General features: G+C 36.2%; 1 protein-coding gene across 4 annotated transcripts in view; it reads right to left on the bottom strand.

The window, feature by feature from the left end:
* The window catches only part of LOC131075892 (probable Ufm1-specific protease), a 206,937-nt gene that overhangs the window by 147,949 nt on the left and 35,452 nt on the right, over positions 1 to 23,536 (bottom strand). For all 4 annotated transcript variants that reach the window (XM_058012829.1, XM_058012831.1, XM_058012830.1 and 1 more), the window contains exons 7-9: positions 3,354 to 3,479; positions 2,915 to 2,962; positions 2,604 to 2,680 (exon numbers count right to left, since the gene is read on the bottom strand). In XM_058012829.1, coding sequence (XP_057868812.1) covers positions 2,604 to 2,680; positions 2,915 to 2,962; positions 3,354 to 3,479 — 251 coding nt within the window. The remainder of the gene's footprint in view (positions 1 to 2,603; positions 2,681 to 2,914; positions 2,963 to 3,353; positions 3,480 to 23,536) is intronic.

Here is a 23,536-nt window from a genome sequence, read left to right as displayed (position 1 = left end):
AGAGTGTTCAAGAGTTATATGCCATAGCTACATCTGCTCCACCCAATGAAGATGATGATCAGCCAAGATCTCCTACAGCGCTTTTGGAGGTTAGTTTGGGGAAGAATGTATATGATTTGACTAAGGATAATCCTGATGATGATGATGATGTTATCTCGGCATTGAGGGAACTTGATCGAGAGATGTGTCTCGATGATGGTATGGAGATGGCCGCTATTCCTAATTGGTTGATGAAGAGTATGGAGAAAAGTAAGAAGATAGTAGAGGTGCAGCCAATTGATGACTACTTAGCCAGGAGCAACAAGGAAAAAGAACCAAAGAGGGCTAAGATTTTGTCACGTATAACAAGAGATGAAACAGGAATGCGGATTGCACGGGTGGTTGTTCCTATTGGAGATGTGACGAAGGATGTTGCTACTCCCATGGATTTCCAAATCACTTCAGTTGCCCTTGGTCGTACTAAAAAAGAGCAGGAATTCCAAGAAGTTGGTGATACTCTCAGGGCGATCAATGAAAGATTGGATAGGGAGATAGCAAACAAAGAGGAATATAAGGAAAAAAATATCAGACTTAGAGAGTACATTGCAGAGATAAGGCGTGAGAATCCCACGCTTATTTCCCCTATTGCAATTGATCGTGGACAACATATAGATTATGAAGTAGCAAGAGATACACTCTCGGAATTGGAGAAATGGATTCAAGATACAAAGAGACAAGCGGATAATTTCCTTACTCACTTTGTCCAGGCTTTTGACAGGACAACAACGCTCAAATTCAAGATACAGTATCTAGAGGAGTTTGGGAGGAATTTCGACCTATTCAAGAGAGGACTATTCCATGCCTCAAAGTGTTGAAGAAAATTCCTATGTCCACATTGATCAGGGAGAATATTATGCATAATGGAGATAGATACGATTTCCCTGGCTGGTATTGTTCATTTCCCATGAAGAAATCTGCTTATGAGCACACACAAAAGGATTGTGCAGAGATGGAAGGATCAATTCATGAGATCCACTTGAAGATCCTTGCCTCAATTGAGGAATTATTGGAAGTGGATGTCAGTGAAGCCAGTGGTTTACACTTAGCAGAATTGAGAGACAAGATGAAGTTCATGTACTTCAATCAGTTGGACTCTTTGAAGAAGAGTCAGATAGATGACTCACTTTTTTTGTTGATCCATGTCCACAATTCGCAGAAGCTTATGCTAGATTGGGAGAACACTTTGGATGCTTGCTCGGATGCATTGGGCATTATGGATCTACGGCAAGATACTTTACCCAGCAATTCCATAGAGGAATTAGATTTTGTATTAGCTAGATTCTTGGATTATGCTATGAGAGAAAGAGATGCAGGATGGAATCTTCTAGAAGATTCCTTAATTGATGACTAGGTGTCTTTCTATTGGGTCTTATGTTGGTGGCTCCATTTTTTATGTAAACCCTAATTAGGACAACTCTAGGGCTGTGTTGGCATGATCTTGGCCCTTGATTTTGATTGAATCTTGGCCATCCATTTTGTTTGAGACTCTATATAAACCCCATTGCCTCTCATTTGTAAGAGAGATTTTTGAGAATTGTTGGTAGATGTTGCAGATTTGAATATAAATCATTGTTCGACTTGCTGGTGATTTTTTGTTTAAGTGTTGTCTTGCATTCAAGGTTCTCAATTCCTCCAAGTTAGATTAGAAATTTAAATTAGAATTTGCTTTTAAGTGTTGTTAGATTGAATGAAAGAATTTGTTGAATGTATTTGTGTGGAATCCATTTATCCATACCACTAGCCTCTTGTTGATTGTAAGTGTGCCTTGCATGGTCAACCGGAAGTTTATGCAAGCTTAAATTCAATTATTATGCTTCCATTGTTACACATTTACTTGAATGGTATCAATGTTTGATGGTAATAATATGAAAATCTATGAAATACACCTTAGATGATTGCGCTAAGCTTGTGTCAAGTTGTTCGACTTGATGGTGAGACCTTGCCTAGTTTGATTCCACTAAATTTGTTCATCACTTCTTGCATTCTAAGCTTTAGAATAGAATTCCTAAACCCTATTCTTTTTGCCTTTTTTTAAGAAATCCTTGTTAGTATAGTTTCAAGAGCTTCATTGTTGAATCCTAAGTTACCAGCATACCTATTCCACATTCATGATAAGCGAAGTTGATATGAACAATTGTATAAGTCCCTAAGTGAAATCAACAATTCACATCAACCATTGAGATACCCACTCGTCAAGACCTGACTGTAGAAACCTTGGAATCATTTTAGTTGATCTTACCCTTAGCATCTGAGGTGATTTTGTTCAAGAGAGGGTAAAGTACTTTGGTATTTTATTCTGATGCTTGCATGTGCATAAAACAAACATCAATAGTATCCAATAACCACAATTTGTGGAGATTTCGTGCTATTAATGCATGCATAAAGGATTTGATTTTATTTTAAAATTGGAAATCCTAGCTAGGGCAAGCTTGCAATGACAAAAATGATAATTACAATAAATCAACCCTTGTCTACACAAGAAGAGCTTTCTAGGCTAACAAAATGAGGGAGAGAGGTGGAAGAGAGGTAGCTAGCAAGAAAAACGATGCATAATAGGATCATACATTGTCATCAAGGCCATCTTGAAGATAATGGTAGTATTCATAAGAACCTTCTACCAAACTCATTTGTCCCCCAGCAACTGTAGGCACATGTGAGCACACAAAATATTAGTAAAAAAATCATTTACTATTTCACAATAAAACCCTCCTAAGGGACTCATATGTAGTCTAAAAATTCTAGATACATGTATAGCTTAATGACAAAGAATTCAAATTTTTAAATTAGGGATTTCATTTTTCCATTTATGAAGTCAGCCTTTGAATGTAGAGTTTGTTAGGATATAATATAACAAAAACACAACAAATCAACTCACGCCCACTGCTTGAAAGGCCAATGTGCACATTGGTTAGCCGCATTGTGCCTGCACTTTCAACCATAGCTATAATAAGAACATGGCATTGAAGATGTCAGGCCATACTCCATGCATTATCAAAATTTATGAGCATATCACAAAAAGACTAGCTAAGTTCTAACTACCTAATGCCATGAAGAGAAACAACCTCTCAGACAGGTCTAATAAATAACCATTTAGGTGCAACTCCTATGCATTAAAGATACATCATTTTTTGTTGAATCAAAAAACCTATAGTTAACATGTGACTTGCATATGGGAACAATATCAATTGGCTTCAGATGATGTACAATATTCATATGAAAATGGGGACTGAAAATATACTCAGTTATAAACATTGATAGCATCATCTAATTGTTCAAATTGAACTTAATCTAAATGTAATGCAAGAAGAGATTACCCTTTCTTGTGGTGTAAGTGCCTGAAGCAGCATCAGTGCTTGCAAGTATAAAAGCATTTGCAGCTCGTACCATTGGCCGATCTAAGGGTAATTTGAGTCGGACATGAAGCCTCTTCCTTTCTTCTACTGCAATGGGAAAAAAAAAAGCATAAATCACAACATAAGAAAATTATAAGCTAGAAATAGAGTATGCACAGTTTTCCTTAGGCTCTCAGAATAAGAAAATTGCAAGATAGAAATAGTGTATGCACAAAATTCCTTAGGCTCTCAATGTTGAGAAATGGAAACTGTCTATGCACCACTGAAGAAACAAAACAAGAAATCATGTATTGTCAGATGCTTGGAAAAAAAAGAAATCAATCCTATACAGTGGTCAAAATGACTGAGTACAAGTATCACCATTCAGCATGGATAGGAATTAAATTAAATATCAAAATCTACAAATAATTACCGGTTTCTAGAAAACAAAAATATTTATAAACTATACAAAACTATATTATATGACAAAAAATATAACAACAAAAATGTAATAAAAGATGTGCTTTGTGCATTGCTAGTGTTTTAATTGACACTTTTCGATGTGACACAAAATGAAACAGCGTGTACAGTAAATCATTCTTCAAATTAGTAGGGGAAGCTCCATTTAACTTAGAATTAAAATATTTTTCAAGTATGCGATACAAACAAATTGAATTTAAGACCTATCTTTTTCTTTTTCTTTTTCTGTTTCAGTCTAGAGCACAAAGCATTTTTAATGTATTCACACTAGATTAAAAAAAAATTGTATAAACCTATCTATTCAAGTAAATAAACTAACATGAATAAAAGACGTTTATGATTTTCAATTAAATGCAAAGATTGAAAACTATAAATTAAACAAAGTAAGATATAGTGAACAAACACAAGGACATAAACATAAATTATGAATCAAGTATGAATGATTGTATAAATTACATAGTTGAAAAACTTGGACTTGGCAATCACGCAACTGGCCCGAGAATTTTAAAAAATCAGAAGTCGCCAAAAAACTCAAGAAAAAATCGGCAATAACTCAGCAAATTTATCGAACATTTGAAAATATATAATTTCTTAAAATATTCTTAAAAACACATATATATACACTGAATTTGTAGAAAATATTAATGATTTCCAAATATAGAGAATTAATTAATAATATATGTATTGATATACATATTAAAAATTACATATACTAATCATACATTAATATACATATTTAAAATTACATATATTAATTAAAATATTCTTAAAAACATACATATACACCAAATTTGTAGAAAATATTATTGATTCACAAATATAAAGAATTTATTATAAATTGAAAAGAAAATATATATTGATATATATATATTAAAAATTGCATATATTAATTATACATTAATATACATATTTAAAATTACATATATTAATTATAAATTAATATATATATTAAAAAATAAACATATTAATTAAAAATTAAAAATTAAATATATTTCCAAATGTTTATTCAACCCAGAGTTCCGTGACTCGCGGCGAGTCACGCGAGTCACGCGAGTCAGCGGGCCGGGTGACCCCTGCCGGGTCACGGTGACCCTGACCCGGGCTCGGACGGGTCAGAGGGCGTGACTCGCCTGACTCGCCGAGTCAGGCGAGTCATTCCCTGACTCGCCGAGTCTGAGGGTCGTGACCCGGCTGGAGTCACTTAATAAAGTGCAGTTAAAAAAAAAAAAAAACATAACATTTTTTAATGACTTTTTTCGCCATTTCCCTTTCTTATAACACCCGATGCCTTTAGAAAACAATAAAAGTATTTTTGGCCTCGCGGGGCGCTGCCCCTCGACCCCGCCCTGTATCGCGACAGGGAACGCGCAAGGGGCGCTGCCCCTTGACCCCAAGTTGGGGGCACTGCCCCCAAACCCCCGTTGAAAAATATAGGGGGAAACCGCGCCGATAGAAGTAGGGAAAATCTAACCTCTGACTCTGATTAGGCTCCATATAACAACGCAACTTAGAAATCTTGGTAATTGGTATTTAGATTTAGTATTTCAAATTTCCTATAGTCTCATTTGAAAATGTAATTCTTATACTATAATACTGTCATACATCTTTTCAAAACTAGTTTTTCAAGTACTATATGTATATGTATAACTATATCAGCACCACCACCCCGCCACCCCCCTGTCGCCGTCCCCTTGCCGTCCCCAAATTTAGGCCCTTGGTCCCCCCGTCTCGGAAACACGTCCCCTCGTCCCCAACACCTATGGCTACTCAGACTGGCACATCACAAGCAGAGACTATGGCTACTCAGTCATCCAGGACCTACCTTAGACGCCTTTCTAGGAGGCAGATAGACGAGGCTGAGCTAGAGCCTGAGCCATAGACTTGTTTTTGTTTACACTTTACAGTTACATATATGTTTGGGAACATTTGAAGTCATGGATTTTATATACATTGGACAACATTTATAACTCTATATATCTATGTTTTCTAATTCCTTCAGCTACAATTTACATTTCTACGCATGTGATGGATGTATGTTTATGTATGTGATCAAATTAGCTTCTATTTGATGATGTTATAGTGTCTTTAAGCTTAATTCAATAATGGGTGTATGAAACAAGTTTTAAATCGTTAAAAATCTCTAAATTTCAAGGGTTTTCTTATATTGCCGAGTCATTGCCGAGTCCGAGCCGAGTCACGAGTCGAGTCAGCCTTGCTGAGTCAGAGCCGAGTCCGAGTCATAATATACATTACCAAATAAATACATAGAATCACATTTCGCTCACCATGATTACGGAATTCATAATATATTAACTTATCATAATATGTATTACATTTATTATTATTACAAAGCATAGAATAAATACATTATGAATTAAAAGTATTACAGTTTACGTAATTCTTTTTATTCACAATGAGCAAACAAAACTTCGCAAGGAAATCGACAAGTTGGAAGAATAGATAGAATCACCAATTTCGTCCATCACCAGTTTTGAAGAGATGAAATCACGAGTTTACAAAGAAGGGTTTCATTTTCAGCATATACTGTGGTCATTTTTATACACAAGGATTTTATCTTTAACGAAACCCTTAAGTTTTAATTTTCTTTGGTAGCGCTGAGTTTTTCAGCAATTTTTTGCGAGTTTTAATGACTTTACTAGTTTTCATCGCTGCGAGCCATTCTGAAACTTGTCCGTGAGTTTAATGGTGAGTGACTCACGGCAAGCTAGGGCTCGTGAGTCTCGTGAGTTTTATGCGAGTTTTTCAACTATACAATACCACAATACTTTTTCCAATAACTTTAACAATAGAAAACTTGCTAAGATCATTGAAGACAGTCAACTCATAATATAAACAGTTGCAAGAATAAATAATAATAACTTTGTGAGTGGCAATTTCAGCAATAAGAAAGCTTGAAAATTGCCATTAACCAATGAAGTGCTAAAGGCACTTATTTATAATATTTATAAGACTTGCACAAAAATAAATAAAACAATTTGACTACTGTTTCTATCCTAGGAATAGTTTTACATAAAAAAATTTACTGTAAACTAATCTTAGCCACTAGAAACAAATCTAAAACATGCAATGTATCAGAAAAACTAATAGTTGAGATTATTACAAAACTAAAAACATATTACCCAAAGTTGATACTATTTGCACAAGAAAACTAAGAATATATTTGCCCCAAAAACAGCAATCTCTCCCAAAATCAGATCTTCCTCAAAGTAGCGAATTGGGCTAAAAATAGCTACTGAGCATCTCCACTAGAATTTCTTAATGCTGAAATATTCTGCAAACTCTACAGGAGTCAATCCACCTTGACTTCTCCTATCACCAACACCAAATCTAGTTATACAATCTAAGTTGGAGAGCAAACCCAACTTCAGAAACCAGTTTTTCAAAAAAACTTAGTTCTTTTTCTGCCTTCTAGAAGTATTCAAAAAACACATTTTGTCCAATTGTTGGTCCTTGCCGAACTTTTCCCTTATTAGCTATTGGAATTCCCCTCGAACTTCATCCAAGACACAGATGACTCCATCATCAATGTATTTAAACGGAATTCGCATGACGAATCCGAAAATTAATTTTAGGAAGATTCCCTCATCAATGAAAGGGGAATATAAGTCAATATAGGCTACTTGTGTTGAATCGACACGGAAAAACTAATTATTGTCCTTTGCATCTCCCTCAAATCCTTCTTTTGGATTACTTTCTCTATTTTTTTGCTCCTTTTCCTTTACATCCTTGTCATTTATTTTTATTTTAATCAATGGTTTCCATGGAGGAAGTGTTTTTCCTACTAGCACCTCCAAACTAGGTTTTTCTCCTTTGGTATTATTGATTTTCTCATCATTTTTTAACTGAAAAACTTGCGTATCAAAACAATATTACTCCTTCCTAATTTGAAGAAATCTCTTTCTCAACCATTTGAACAAGAGCAAGGGTAGCTGATCCATCTTATTCTTTATGAACCGTAGTCATAAGAGATCATGTTCATCTTCTAAAATCCTCTCTACATCCTTGAAAAAAAATTAACAAACTAACAAACCATCCAAACAACTAAAATCCCATTATCACACTTCAAACTCAACACAATTAGCCCAATAATCTTCAATTTTTGGAACAACAATATATATGATTCCCAACCTTGATTGCACAATGCCCTTAGTGTCACATATGAAATTTTCATGGAGAAACTTCAAGTTGAACCTGGTCATTTCCTCATCCATGAACTTGGAATCCACTGTCATCTTACACTTGTATATTCCTAATTGAATTAAGAAACCTACTCCAAGCCTATATCTTCCCCTACAAAGAAAATGTATTTCAAACCCCTATAAAAGGTACTGCATGAATACTACCTCATCACTTGGCTATTTGGTAACATGTACATGTGGGATGTTAATCCAAATACTAGAATATAATTGAATGTCGAGAACTCAATATACCAATCCACCCTATCAAATATGACAACTCTTGCCCTTTCTCCAACTCCCTTATTGAATGCAGAAAGAACACATCATTCAACCTTTTGTAGTATTTGAGGGACTTGGTATATTCCACTTAAGAGAAATGCTTATTTATGTGAATGTGTTGATACGACTTCACAATGTTTAGTCCTGAGAAAGTGTCATGACGAACCATCAAACACAAAAAAGGACGCCATTCGGAACTCATGGGCCTATTCAAACTTTGTAAACTATTCACAATGTAAGCAATCACTAATCAAGGCAAACCAATCAACATGCTCGTTATTGTTACATATTGTTCTCATGAGATAATAACATTCATGACTTAAATTTATGAGCTTCTTTTTGATAGATGATTTGATTGAGAAGAGTGATCATAATTGCAAATTCGTCTTTGAACTCACCTAGACCCAAATTCTTGGGCAAAATTGATTTCTTTTAATTTTAACCAACACTTGGAAAGTTGCTTTTGACATTCCACCACGTGATTCAGCCATAACTTTCTTATTTTCAAATGTGCTTCTAAGGAAACTTTCTCACTTTTGCAACTTTGTTCATTTTCCAATTTTCTCCACTTTCCCTCACGGGCATTTTCTCCACTTTTTCCAACTTCTCTTTGTTCAATTTTTCAACTTTCTCCACTTTCCCTCGTGAACAAATTTCCCTCACAGACAAATTTCATTTTGCGGACAAAATTAATTCCATGTCGTCTAATTTGAGGCTAGACAAAACACATTCATCAACGGACCTTATTTCTCTCTTTTCAAAATCATAGTGCTTTACACCAGCTAGAACCAATTCTAAGCTTTGCATGGCAATTGGAAACGATCCTAATTGAACAAAGCAACAATCCATTAGTTTCTTCCTTCTCTGATTTTCTCTCCAAGGTTGAAACACTCTAGGAAATGTCACCTAAATCTGTTTCCCACACCTCAGAGTATCCATGAACAAGGAACAAGGGCATCTCCAAAGAGAGCTGAATAATCCATCTCTGAGTGTAAAATTACCAATCTAACCTCCGTTTTAGATGGTTTATGTTGCTCATTATGATAATTTTTGTTTTCTTCAACTCAAAAGTTTGCAAATTTCAAGAGAAAAATGTAAGAAAGCAAAAATGCCTACTACAACTGCTGTTATTACAACTTTTCTTCAAAAACAACCTTCTACAGCTGCTACTTTGAATGATATATGCCTCCCAAAACACAATTTTATGATATTTAATCTACTGTAGCACCTCCATCTATTATACCTGCTGCAGGAAGCAATAGAATTCTGCTTATTGACTGCTGCATCTGCCCTTAACCTGCTGTACCTCCTGATAAGGATTGAGAACTTGTTTTCTGCTGCTGTTTGTGACTAAGATTAAAAATCAAAACTGCCTTTTGTATTAGTTCAAAGTTAGTTTCTGCTGTCTTTAATATTGATGCTGTTGTTTGTGAATAGTTGCTTCTGCTTTTTGTGTGGCAATGTACCTTATATTAATAACTTTTTCTAGTTTTCAAAAGTCGCATCCCATTAAAATAGGCAACTCCTGCTATAGCTGAGGATGCCTCTAAACACAGCAATGTTTTATTCTTTATTTTTCAATAACTGCAGTAGACAGGCACATTGAACTTTTAACTAATGTAAGGAGTGTTTTACTGGTGCCACACGTGCCTAATTCATTGGAAGTTCTTTTAGAAGTATATATGCTTTGTATAGGCATGCACCGAAAGATTGGATTCAAATTCTTTCAAAATTCTACTTTACAAAAGCACGCACTCTCTCCTTTACACACCTGATCATTGAAATTGTTTGCATTACTGTGTCCTTCTATTTGGCATGCCTCCTATTGTGACCTAAACATACATCGCCCCATTGCAAATGGGGACCCCCTCTTATGCTTAGGTGTCTAGTGGTTTTCTAGAGTGTTATATCCCTCATCTTTTTCCAGATTGGGAAATGTTTATGTATATTTTATAATTACCAGAGATTACCATTAAATTATTAATTATTATAACATTTGATGGTTTTACTTTAACTATTAATTTATTGTTGGCATTAATGGGCACTAATGATAATAACTATTGGTTACATAAACTACAGAATAGCAAGGAAGGGGCAGCGACCTTTCAAAGGGGTCACTGCCACCAAAAGAGGCAACCTTTCGAGATATATTTTCCTCTACAAGTACGAGGAGAATAAATACCACCCTCCTCTTCCTACAGAATATATAGGGAGATAAAAAAGGGATCGCGATTATCAAGAAGACCAGACAGGCATCGTTGGACTTGGCTGGCACACAAAGACAGGTAAGTAATAAATTGCCTCCCTGCCATTATTTATACATACAGCCCAGTCATATCAGAATTGAGATTCTAAGGTATTGAACACAAAATGTGCATCAATTATTCACACATAATAATAAGGAAAATCTATAACATTGACTTAACATTAAGCAACGATACCTTCTGCATCAAACAACGAATCTGATCACTAATGATATTATATAGTAATAATGATAGTGCTGCTAAGCATACTTCTGCATATTGATCTGGGCATACAATAATTTGAGCAATATAACTTAATAGTCTGAATACTATAATTTAGTAATTTAAGTACTAAACAATTTGAATAATATAATTTAATAATCTGAGTACTAAATTTAATAATATGAGTACTAAATAATCTGAGTACTGTAAACTGATTCATATTGTAACTTCAAATCTGAGCACTGTTAATCAATTATCATTCTATGATGATTATAATATTGATAGGGGGAACGGTTTATCAAGACACCCTATCATATGTGAAAGATAGGGGGAACGGTTCATCAAGACACCCTATCACATGTGGAAAGATAGGGGGAATGGTTTATTACACCCTATCACATGTGGCAAGATAGGGGGAATGGTTTGATAGGACACCCTATCCGGGCTGACTTGATAGGGGGAATGGTTGATTAAGATACCCTATCGGGTCAGGGCTGATAAGGGGGAACAGTCGATCAAGACACCCTATCGAGAATCCATAAAAGCCCACTGTGCATAAGATTTCATGATTCATGTTTCCAATTGAATATGTGTTTACTTGTTTCCTTTAATTTGATACATCAATCTTCCTTTGTTTAGTTGTAGTTGTTGTTATGATTACTTCTTTATGTAGCATTATCAGTAGAATGTTTCCTAACTTTGTTTTGCAAGTCTTTATTCCTACAAAAATTAAAGGTATCCCTTTCTTCCTTCTAACCGTCTTCCTATTGGTTGTAAATCATATCTAGGGCAAAACTAAGGTCTCTTACAAAGGGGACATTACATAGGTTTTTGTTAGTTTGGCAGTAGTTTTGATCTCTGGAGGCAATTCACTTTCAAAATTTGATTAAGTTTGCAACCTGAGCTAGCATTAATGAAGGGTGGTTAAGATTGAGGGGTGGAAGCGAGATGCACAATATTGACAATTTTGTAAAATGTTGTCAATATTGTCGATATGTTGTCAACATTGTTGATTTGTTGTCAAAATGCCAAGTGTCTGTGTAATGTCAAGGTTGTCAACATTGTTGATTTGTTGTCAAAATGCCAAGTGTCTGTGTAATGTCAAGGTTGTCAAGTTTTAATGTTGCACTTATGTCTAAGTGAATGAGCAAATTAGAGATTTTGAACTAAGGTAAATGTTGATCATTGTAAAACTTTCAAGAACTCCAACCTTGGTGTGTAGACTGTTGAAGTCTCATCAAAGTCCAACTTGACAATAGTGAGAATCCTTCTTGAACTCAACCCTCTTAAGGTGTGAAAAATGTAGATCTTAAGCAAACTACGACCCTGGTGAGAAAGGTGTTGAATTTTCCTAATATCCAATCTTGATCAATGCAAAACTGATTGAAACTCCAACCTGGATCAATGCAAAACTGATTAGAACTCCTAAAAGCCATGAGAGACAGTAAAATGGTCGCAAACTCCAATCAAGGAATGCAATCTAGTCATAAAGTCCGACCCAATGATGTGAATCATTCAAGCAAGTCCAACTTCACAATACAAAATCTATTCAAAGTTCGACTTGGGAAATTGCAAAATCAAAATCTTAGTCCAACTTAGCATAATTGCAAATCTTAAGCAAAGTCCACCATGAAAAATGCAACAAAACTTGTGTGAAGTCCGCCACACTGGAGGAATGCAAAATCGCTTCAAATTTCGACCTTGACACAATGCAAAACTTCAATGAAGTCCGATCATGCAAAATTGCTTTAAACTCCACCCTTGCACATAGTGCAAAACTTTTCCAAAGTCGCCCTGACTTTTTAAACCCCAAAAGGCAGCCGGCTTGTTATGTTTTAATGAAGCAATTTAAAATTTGAAAAGCAGAAACTGAAGGGTGAAAGTGTGTGTCTCTTAGTGTTAGCTCCTATTTAAGAGGATGAAGGGGAAATCGTTTTAAACATTCCAAACATTTCAAATCCAATTTGAAGAGCAGAGCGAAATTGTCCTAGATCAGCCAATTGTTTGGGCAAATTTGATCATTATATTGAGCAAATTTGCAAGTAAGATTGGAGCGATTTTGTCAAGAGCAGATTTAAAGGTGAATTCAAGTGCTTTTGTGATCCATTCCAAGCCATGTTGAGGCAAATTTATGATAGACCTTCTGTGAATCTGAGTGAAGGCTAAGTTGCAAGTGGATTTCAGAATTACCTTCATCCTTTTTTACCTCAATTTGATGTGAATTTAGCAAGGACTTGATTTGAGGTTAATTTCAGATTTTCCTCCATCTATTTTGCCCAAGTTTGGTGCGAATTTGTCTCAGATTTGGGTGAATTCTCACAGATCTAGTTCTGATTTTCCAAAATCAGACTTGAGGAGATTGAATTTCCAGCCTTAGGGAAGCGCCAAGTGACCTAATTTGAGCGAATTCTGTCCATTATTGTGCTTACAATCAACTGAAATACAGCTTGAAGGTCAATGAAGTGTGCATTTTGAGGGTAAGAGAGATAGTTTTCAAAGATAAATGAATCAGAATTCCAAACATATTAATCCTTACTTTTTGATTGAGATATCATTTTCATGATTTTGTTGACAAGGCTTGTGAAATTCTAATTGTGTCAATTCATCAAACTCCTTATGATTTCAAGACAATCATATCTTGCCTTTGTATGTTTCTATGGTGTCCTTGCGTATTTGCATCCTTGTAATTTAAAGTGTTTTTTAATTTTCAGGGGTAGATGTCAGCCCCAGGAGGTATCTCTCGAAAGGCTCAAATGAAGTACGACTACAAGGGAGTATTGCCCAAGTCCAAGATCGGTTCAAAATGGAAGAAAGTTGGAGATACCAACCTTGGACATGTGGACGTTGGAGACTTCAAGAAGCGGATGTATGGACTTAATGGATGTTTACCATCAACAATAGCAAGGAAGATGATGCCCAATGGAATTGTACAAGCAGCTGGTTTTCCCTCTGTGGTGCAATGCAATGAACTGATGGTGGAGTGAGCCAAACATAACCACCCTCAAGATAGGCAAATACAGGCTCCTAATGGAATAGTATTAGCATATCTTGAAGAAGTGGCAATCAAGGAAGCATTTGGAATTCTTGATCATCAATCTACAATTTAAAAATCAAAGGAGGCTGCAATGAAGACTTATGATGCAAAGACTGAATCTTGTGCAGAAATAATTAATAGTCAGTGGTTAGAAAGGCCTAGGGGTCATTACTCTAGGATGCCAAAGAAGCTCTTGCGCATTGATTTCAAAGAACAATATGGAGACCTTATCCTTTTGTTGAACCGAGTTATGGGAACCCCTTAGGCTTCTATTTTTGAGTTGTGGATGTTCTATTTCATTGAGGAAATCACAACTAGAGTGAAAATGATAAATTGGGCTAAAATCATCAGTGATAATGCAGTTGAGGAATTTGGAACGCACTCAACCCTTCTACATGAGTTCGTATGTTGTCTATGCATTGGCAAGAAGTTACAAGTACAAAGGATAGATATGTAAAGGAATAGTTGGAAATAAGAAAGACCAAGTCAAGGTGTATGATTGCTACCCACTGTTGCATCTACATGAGAAATCTCATTTTAAAAGAGCAAATGATGCCTTTTCAATGTACATTGATAGAACTCTACAAGGAGGTACTCATCAAAGATTAACACAAGAAGCTAAGGATTTGGTAAAGAAGTTTGGCTCGTGGTACATTCAGTTTCCCAAATTCACATATATCCGAGTTCAGGGATTTGCAAGATGTCCTTAGACTCCTTACAAAATCCCAAGGTATCCCACTGATAGGATGATATAGCTTAAGGTCACAAGGCAGTTGTCTACATACAACAAAATTCAAAGGAACAAGCATAAGGCTGGAGTAACATTTCCTCTTGCGGTTGGGAAGATGATTGTGTCATGTCCTTCAGCGCAAGCAGCTGAGAAATCTAATGAGGAAATACAATTCTATCCTCTCTCTGTGGGTCAAGATCTAATTTTGATCCTTATCATTGCATCAAAATGATTAATGGAAGAAAATATAAACACAGAGTTGATCTTGAGGATTATTGGGTAAATGCAGTAGACAGGTTTAAGATCTAGAAAAGGATATGGATTAGATTGTTAGTGAGTTTGATTATAATATGTGAGCTTTTCCCCGTGCCCGATCAACTTGAAGACGATGGAAATGATGTTCAAGTTGTAATGTCCCCTTCTCAGACCTGATCTTTGACTTGGTCATTATTGGCTTCAGGGCATGATTGAAGAGTTAAGTTGATATATTTAATTAAAAGGTCACGTTTTAATATTATATTCGAACGTTGACCCCTTGGCCTAGTCTATTGACTTTATGTTGTTTTGAAAAGTGGGCTTTTTGAGGGTGGCGCCTTCATTAAAGATTATTTTATTAATTTCCAAAGTCAAAGCAAGTTTAATGTGGGCGCATTTATCAAGGTATTGAATTTAATTAAAATATCAATATTAAGCTTGAAAGGAAAAGGATGCCATCTTGGAGAAAGGATTAGGGTTTGGATATTGAAGTGGATTTTAGGGTTCGTGAAGCCAACAGGAAGTTATAAAAGGAAGACTTTGAGCATCATTTCACATCTTTGGTCTACAGTACTGTTATGTTGCCGGTTTGGCTCTGGGTTTGCTTCGAGGAATGAAGGCCTCCTAGTTCGGGCATCGCTTCTTGTTTGTAAGACAACAACTAGTGGTGATTTTAGTCTAGTTTGTGAGTTCATTGAAATTTGTGCATTGTAATCTGCATTTGTCTATTTAGGTTCAGTTTTTGCATATTAGAGGGTTCTGGTTTTTGGCATTTTAGCTTCAGCAGATTTGATGTTTTATTCATAAATCCAAAAAGACAAAAAAATTCATTGTGGGTATTGTTTATTTCCTTCCATCTTGGCTAGGCGCCCCTGTGTGCAAATTTGTAGATTTTTTGAAGATGATCTGAATTTTAAAAAGCAAAATCGCCCCTGTGCTGGGCCGTACCATTTATGGTGTCTTGGAATTCGTGCATTTCATGTAATCTGCATTTTAAGTTTGTCTTATGCTCTTAGTTTTAGCGCCTCCCTTCTATTAGTGATTTGCAATAGATATCAAGCAGTTTGAATGAGGAAAGAGTGAGTTCCGAGCATTTCAAGGAATCCTATGTTGCTGGTTATTTGTTGAAAGGTGCAGGTCTGTTACATCAGTTTGGAGAAATCTGCACTTTCTATATTGGATGGTGATGAGAGTTCTTTTAAAGCGATGTGGATGCTTCATTGAAGATTTGTCCAAGTCTGGAGAAAAGGTTGGATCTGTTTAATGCCATTTCCGTTAATCTTACTTCTCAGCAAAGAAACTCACTAATATTGTACATCTCTATTTATATGCTGATTTGTATTGTTTGCAAGATCTCATCTTTCATAGTGTAAGCTGGCAGTAATACTGACAGCAAATTATAATCTTGCTTTATCCAATTGTAATACTCGTTCTTCTTTCAGTAATTATTGTATTAGTTACATCTCCGCCCTATGGTAGCTACTTTCCCAGTTCGGGTTAGAAAGCACATTCTGGGTGTTGAGTCCCTTTCAGCAATTCAGTTATTTCATTCAAGCATTGTTATTTGTAATTACTCCGCCATATGGTCGCCCCTCACTCCACACTGGATTGGGTAGCACATACTTGGTGTCGAGTTCCCTTTCAGCATTTAGATAGAAGATCCTCTGACCATATGCTCGCCATCACCGGCGCCATTCTTGGTTAGAGTTCCTGCATAAGCATTTTGTTTTAGATCCTCTGACCAATGCTCACACCTTGCCCACATCGGGATCCTGGTGTACATTCTGGTTAGAGTTGCTTCAGCACGTTTTGGTTTAACCTCTAACCTTAACGGGTGCATTTATTTGAGTTTGTAAATTGAAGAACCAAAAAAATTTTGGCTCGGAATATTTCACAAGTCCATTACAAAGAAGAAAAGAATAAGCTCCTTCCTCCAATTAATTGGTCCAATTCTGAAATATCAGACTTATCTACATTGATGAGACCAGTTTTCAAGTATACAAGGTGATGGATTGATCAACAAGTCCACAAGTTGAAAGAAAGAAATACTTCCTTGACCTATGAACTGATGGGTGATTTGGAGTCACATTCATCCGATGATGACAAAATGATTGAAAGCACTAAGAGAGATTGTTGTAGGCAACGGGGCAAAAATTCAAGGAAAAGGAAAGATGTAGCAAAAAGTTCGCAAGTTAAAAAAGGAAAACGAAAGAAGGGTGCATGTGAAGAACAAAGACAAAAGAGACAAAGGACAAGTATGACTCATTCTTCCATAACAATGGTTTCCGGATTAACGTTTACTGAAAAGGTCTAATCATATGGAGAGCCAAACCCCCAGCAAGGATTTAACGCTTTATCTCCGGGTAGATAAGAAAAATTTAGTGCGAGTGATTGTCTCTGTCACAGGAAAGGTGAATGCACATTCTACTATTGGTATCACTAAAAACCGGGCCAGGGGAGGTTACATTCAAGCTAACTTAAGTCTTATAAAAGGGCAGGTAAAGCTAGTCTCGTTCATCCTCCGTTGCGAGACAAGATGGAACAATATCTGCTTGAACTACTACTGGGTATCGATCTCCAATAGGATCTACCGGTAAAACAACGAGGTAAACTACCCCTGCTACTTATGCCTCTTGAACCGGACTGGCCCTCTCTTGATCCAGATATGCAATGAATAAATTTGGATCTGCAAGGTGCTTGATAGGGGGCAGGAAGGCCACGTTTGTTTTGTGCTCTTTCTAAGTGCTAAGTACGGTTCACCCCAAGACCAATGGGATGTCTACCTGCCTGCTCCTAGAAACCACTTCCCCCTTTAGCTTGGAACCATAATCTCGCTAGCTATATACTAGTACCTCATCAATGTGATGTCCCCATCCAAATGCTAAATCTTTAGAACCAAACAACTAAAAGAAAGCTCCTTGTATTATCTTTATAGATGATAGAAGACATGAATAAACCATTACAGAGACAAGGAAAGAGCAGTGATTCATTTTGAATGAAGAGCAACATCGATAATCCACCTAAACGTGGACATCATGGAGAACGATGATAAGGCAAATACAAAGCAGCCATCGTTCATACAGCACATGCAGCGATTATCTCTATAACAAACGAATCTTTCATTTATGAGGCAGCAGTAACCATCTGCTGCTGACACCATTCAGCCATGCTAATCGACTTGACATTTGGGAGAAGATGGTGTAGCAATAGAGCCAGCAGTTCAAATGCGATTTATATAAGTCAGTGAAAGATCCATGAAACAAATATTAATAACAATCATTAAGGGGACATTACATTTAGAACAAACAACATTTAGTATATAGAAAGAAGGTTGATTAGCATTAGTGAAGCAACGACTTCATATTCTATAAGTACGACTTCATGGGGACATTACAATTAAAAGGAAAGATTATTTCATTAAAAAGAGACTTTCATTATCATTGAGAGCAGAGACTTCTTAGAAGTTCATTATCAGAGAGCAGCGACTTAAAGACAATGAATCTCAGAGATTAATATATTGGCTGCAATTTAATATATATCAGCAAACTAATATTAATAACAGCATCATTAACTATGTGATGGCTGCAGTTTATTAGACAAATGAGGTGATTAGAAGATAAGAAATTAGACTGATCAAAGTCAGCAAAAGAGATGATAAGACAGCATAAAACAACGTTAATGATTCAAAGAGCGGCTATTTGTATGGAGGAATGGCATATGACTATAATATGGTGAAGAAAATATAATTTGAGGAACAACGAATATAGGTTGAGGAGAAACAATGATTAATGAGTGAAAGAAAGAAGGTAGCAATTATGAACATGTTAAGTGCCCATACATAGATATTAAGTGCAGTGATTAATAGAAAGTGTTGCAATTACTAACAGCGGTGATTAATACAGAGAAATTATATCATGAAAGGCAGCAAACCATTCATTAAGAACAACCATGCATTAATAAAGGGAAGCAATGAAGATATAGAGAGTAGCGATTCATTCAAGAGACAGATTATTTAGACAACAAAGGCGGTGATTATGTTTAATCATAAAGGCGGTGATTAGAAGCAAATAAAGATTAAATACAGCTTGTTAATGATTAACGAAAGGCAGCACTTAAAGATAATTATGTAATATAAAACATTTGTTAGTAAGTAAAATGAAGCTGGTCTAATTGGGACACCTCCTTTTGAATAATGACTCCTTGGAAAGAGTTCACACCTCTTATGAAGGAGTATGTGAAAGATATAAAATCACAAGGTAAGAGTGATTGGAAAGGGGATGTTTGGGAATAAAAAGAAAAAAAGATCATTTTAGAAGAAAATAAAGAAGTGCAGCAATGAATATTAATAAGAGAATTATATGAAAGCAGCAATAGACTTTAATAGAAGAGGCAGTGTTGAGTGATAAATATACAATGTGCAGATCTAGAGAGGTGCATGCAGATTTATGAAGAGAGTACATGCAGATTTATGAAGAGAGTGCATGCATATTTAATAAAGAGATTGATTATATCAATTTGTGAAGAACATATCACTTACAAGAAGAGTGTCTTGAATGTACAAAGACATATCTGATTAAATATACACACCAGTTTTGGAGAGGGCCCTACATAAGAGAGTTATTTCATATTTGAGGAGAAGATTGTAAAGATTTTATGACAGACTTATAAGGAGATTGTAAGAAGTTCTATAGCAGATTTGTAAGGAGATAGTAATCAATTTTATGGGAGATTTATGACCAGCATAAATCCATTGCCAAATCAGAGAAAGCTATCAAGATATGTTCTCTCTTCAGAATTGTTTTTAGAATTTTGAGTTAATTATTATAATGAAAATGTCTTCAGATTTGATAAAATTATATTCATAAATATATATTACAAATCTCACCTTAAGTTGAAATTGTTGTCTCGGGACTGAATTATGATAAATCCCATGGGGACGTTACAATCAGTAAGAGAAATTGGCTCATCGGGAGATAAAAATATGACATCAGTTGCTGAAAATGACTCACAAAAGGAAGATGAGTTGAGATCTCCAATTCATAAAGAACAAAATGTGGATCCATCTTTGGAATCAGTTCAGCAAGAAAATTGGGAACATGAGTCTTCGTAGGATATTGACATTCCTATTGCGGATTGTCTCATTGAACCAAGAACGATAGCAATTGAGGATTTAAGAGATCCAAAAATTCCCATTCCAGATGAGGATTTTGATGAGGGAATGATTTCAGCAGTAAAGGAAATTCAAGAGAGTGAACAATTTGATGAAGGCATGGAACAATCCACCATACCTGAATGGTTGAAAGAGCGAATGAAGAAGAAGGCAGTGGTAGAAGTACAACCAATGGATGATTTAGATGAATTTTTAGCACAGATAAGTAAACCTATGGAGAAGAAAAACACAAAGAAGTTCTCTAAAATCACAAGAGATAGTTTGGGGTCTCACACATTGCAGGCAGTCCTTCCAAAAGTTGATAAGGCAAAAGAGGACATCATTCTTGAAGAATATGAAGTAAGGACAATTGATTTAGGACCTACAACGCAAGAGCAAGAGGTTGAAGATCTAAATGATTCTGTCAAAGTCATTAAGGAAAGATTGAAAAAAAGCAAGAAAAGAAAAATCATGAAGGAAGAGAATCAGCAATTGAAAAAATACCTAAAACACTTGATGAAGCCCGTTCGGCAAGAACAGGACACATTTGTCCCACCAATATCTCTTCCAAGAGAATCAATTGAGAGTTTTGAAGAAATGAGGATGATAGCTAAGGAAACAAAAGAATGGATTGAGGGCATTTCTAACAAAGCCAGTAAGTTTGTGGAAGAATTGGTGCAAGTACATGGAAAAGTTGCTACATTCATGTATAGGATTCAAAGTGTGGTACAGTTGTGGAAAGATTTCCTAATTATGCAAGATAAGACAGTTCCATGTTTGTACGTGTTGAAAGAAACTCCCAAGCAAACTTTGATAGATGAAAGTGTGATAGAAGCGAAGGACATATATGATTTTGCCCACTAGTATTGTGCATTGATAGCAAAAAAGGAAATCTTTGAGAAGATAGGTGATAATTGTATTCGGCTAGAAGAAGTGATCAAAGGAATTCAACATTAGATATTTATGGCAGTTGTAAAGATGCTTGGATAGGAAATTGTTAGTGAAGATGATATGAATGTAAAAGATTTGAAAGACAAGGTGCAGAATAACTTTTTGAAAGTTACAAGTCCTATTGTGAAAGATCACTGTAACAAAGCTTATTCATTCATGTTCTTTGTGGATAGCTTTCGAGGACAGGAATTGGAATGGGAGAGGACATTTGCCACGTGTTGATGACTTGGATGTCATAGAATACAAGTTGGATATCGTACCAAGTGTACCAATGACAGAAATAAATCTTGTTGTGTCCAAGTTCATTGAATTTGCAAGCAGAGAAAGGGATAAGGGACATGTTGACGTGTATTTTATAACAGCGTCGAACACAGAATAAAGTTACCAACGGTCACCTTACCATCTCTTGATCAAAATTAGTCTATATGCTACGATTGCACAAAAAGTTCAAACGGCCAACTCCAAGGTTCCTTCAATGCGTGGGCATGACTCAATTGATTGATGGGTTTGTTGTTAACCCAAGGGGCCTTACGTATTCACTTGAAGAGGATAACAAACTCGTGCAAGTTCAAGGATTTCTATGTGAATGATTTGCAATGAAAGCCATATTTTTTGGATTTTTGGATTTTTGAAATATGCTGAAAGTAAATGAGTATAGGGTAGAGATAACTATGCTGAGTCTAATCTAATCCTAAGAACAAGAGACGGGATCACTCATGCAAAATCAAACCACGCTTCATTTCGCCAGCAATGCACAACTACACGAAGGCGGTGCAATCTTCAAAGGGTGTGTTAAAGATTTTCAAATCATTAATAGAAACCATCAAATCGAACAATCTCTATTGATAATCAAAGTGAAACATACACGAATAATGGGGGGCTCAAGCTAACTTTGCACAGTATGCAACAATCACCTGCACACCAAAAGCATGAGCATGAATCTTGCAACAAGCAATCCTATCAAATCCAGTCCATCTAATAACATGAAAGCAAATCTAATCTATGAAGAGAGCAAGACCATGCAGATTGCTAAAATAGAACAAGAATACACCATCAAAGTCAAACAATGTATTAAATTGGCTACTTCAACAATCCTCAGCAACAATCTCAGACAATAATCTCTCCTCCTTTACAAATGAGGGGGGTCACCCCTTTATATAGGCTCCTAGCATTAATACATGCAAACCCTAAAGATTCCCCACTCAAGATGCAACAAGGTGGGAATCGGCTATTAATGCCCACTAAGCCCATATACAATTATTCTAAAAGCCCAAAAATGGCATCCATCAATGCATTAAATGCACCCCATTACATCAAACATGCCCAAAATACAATGAACCTCATGCAAAAATCACCCATGATGCCATAAATGCACCATCATCTCCAGAACGTGACGGCTGCATGCAGAAGGAATCTGCCATAATGCCATAATGCCATAAATGTGACGGCTGCATGCAAAGAGATGCTTCATTAATTCAGCGTGCATTGACTCGGCTGCCACTTGGTGAGAAAAAACCCTGGAGAGAGAAAACTTCAAGAGGGAGAATCTCTGACTCTGGAAGTATTTTCTTGAAGTTTTTGAACTTGCCTTGCTCTAGAAGAGATTTTCAATGATTTTTCAACATCTATTTTATAGGAATTTTCCACAAATTAAGGTTTCAAATCCAGGAGGGAGAGAATTCTCCCATGATTCCAAATCTGTAAAAAATTCGGACTCTGATAAGATTTGGTGTCTAAAAATGGAAATTTCAAAAAAAATTCTGAGGGGATTTCTGCTTTTCCATTCCTCCTTGACCCCTTGGATTTTCATGCCTTAGATCATGCCTTAGACAATTTCCTCAGTTTTCCAACTTGGGTGTGGAATTCACTTTTGTATGGTGCAATTTCATCATTTTGCACTTCTTCCATGCCTTAGTCGTTTTGAAGCTCATCTCTGTGGATTTCATTATATCATGGTTTTCTTTGATTCTCCGTGACAATGTAGTTTTAGAGTTTGAATCTTCCCTAGGGCGCAGTTCCTCATAAGGCAGGGAATTCATCCTTTTTCATATTTTCCATTCCTACCTCCATTTGGCACCTTGACTCACTCATGGGCGGATTTTTACATAGGTGGAGGAATTCAAGATTCCTTCAATTCTTCCCTGACCACTCCACTTTGGCGCCCTCCATAATTCCCAGTCGACATTTCTCCCTTGTGATGGAATTCCTTCCATCTTGGACTTTCCTTGATGCTCCTTCTTTGACGCCTTAATCCTTCCTTGAGTGTTATTTATCCATGAAGGAGGAATTTTGCAATTTTTCATCTTTTCCTTCACCACCTCCCTTTGGCGCCCTACCTGAGTGTTGGGTGGAATTTCCCTTAGGTGGAGGAATTGACTATTTTTCCTTCCTTCCAAGCATACAACATTTTGGTGCCCTTCCATGTCCTAGGCAGCAATTTCACCTGGAGAAGGAATTCCACTATGTTGTGCATCCTTCCTTGACCCCTCAAATTTGGCGCCCTCCTGAGTGGTGGAGCGGATTTTCACCATGGCCAAGGAATTCACAATTCTTCCCTCCTTCCATGACAATTGAGTTTTCGTGCCATTTGACCTCCTAGGGCAGAATTTTGTACTGAAGGAGG

Source organism: Cryptomeria japonica, chromosome 3, assembly GCF_030272615.1.
Source record: "Cryptomeria japonica chromosome 3, Sugi_1.0, whole genome shotgun sequence".
NCBI lineage: Eukaryota > Viridiplantae > Streptophyta > Pinopsida > Cupressales > Cupressaceae > Cryptomeria > Cryptomeria japonica.
This window is presented reverse-complemented; position numbering and strand designations above follow the sequence as displayed.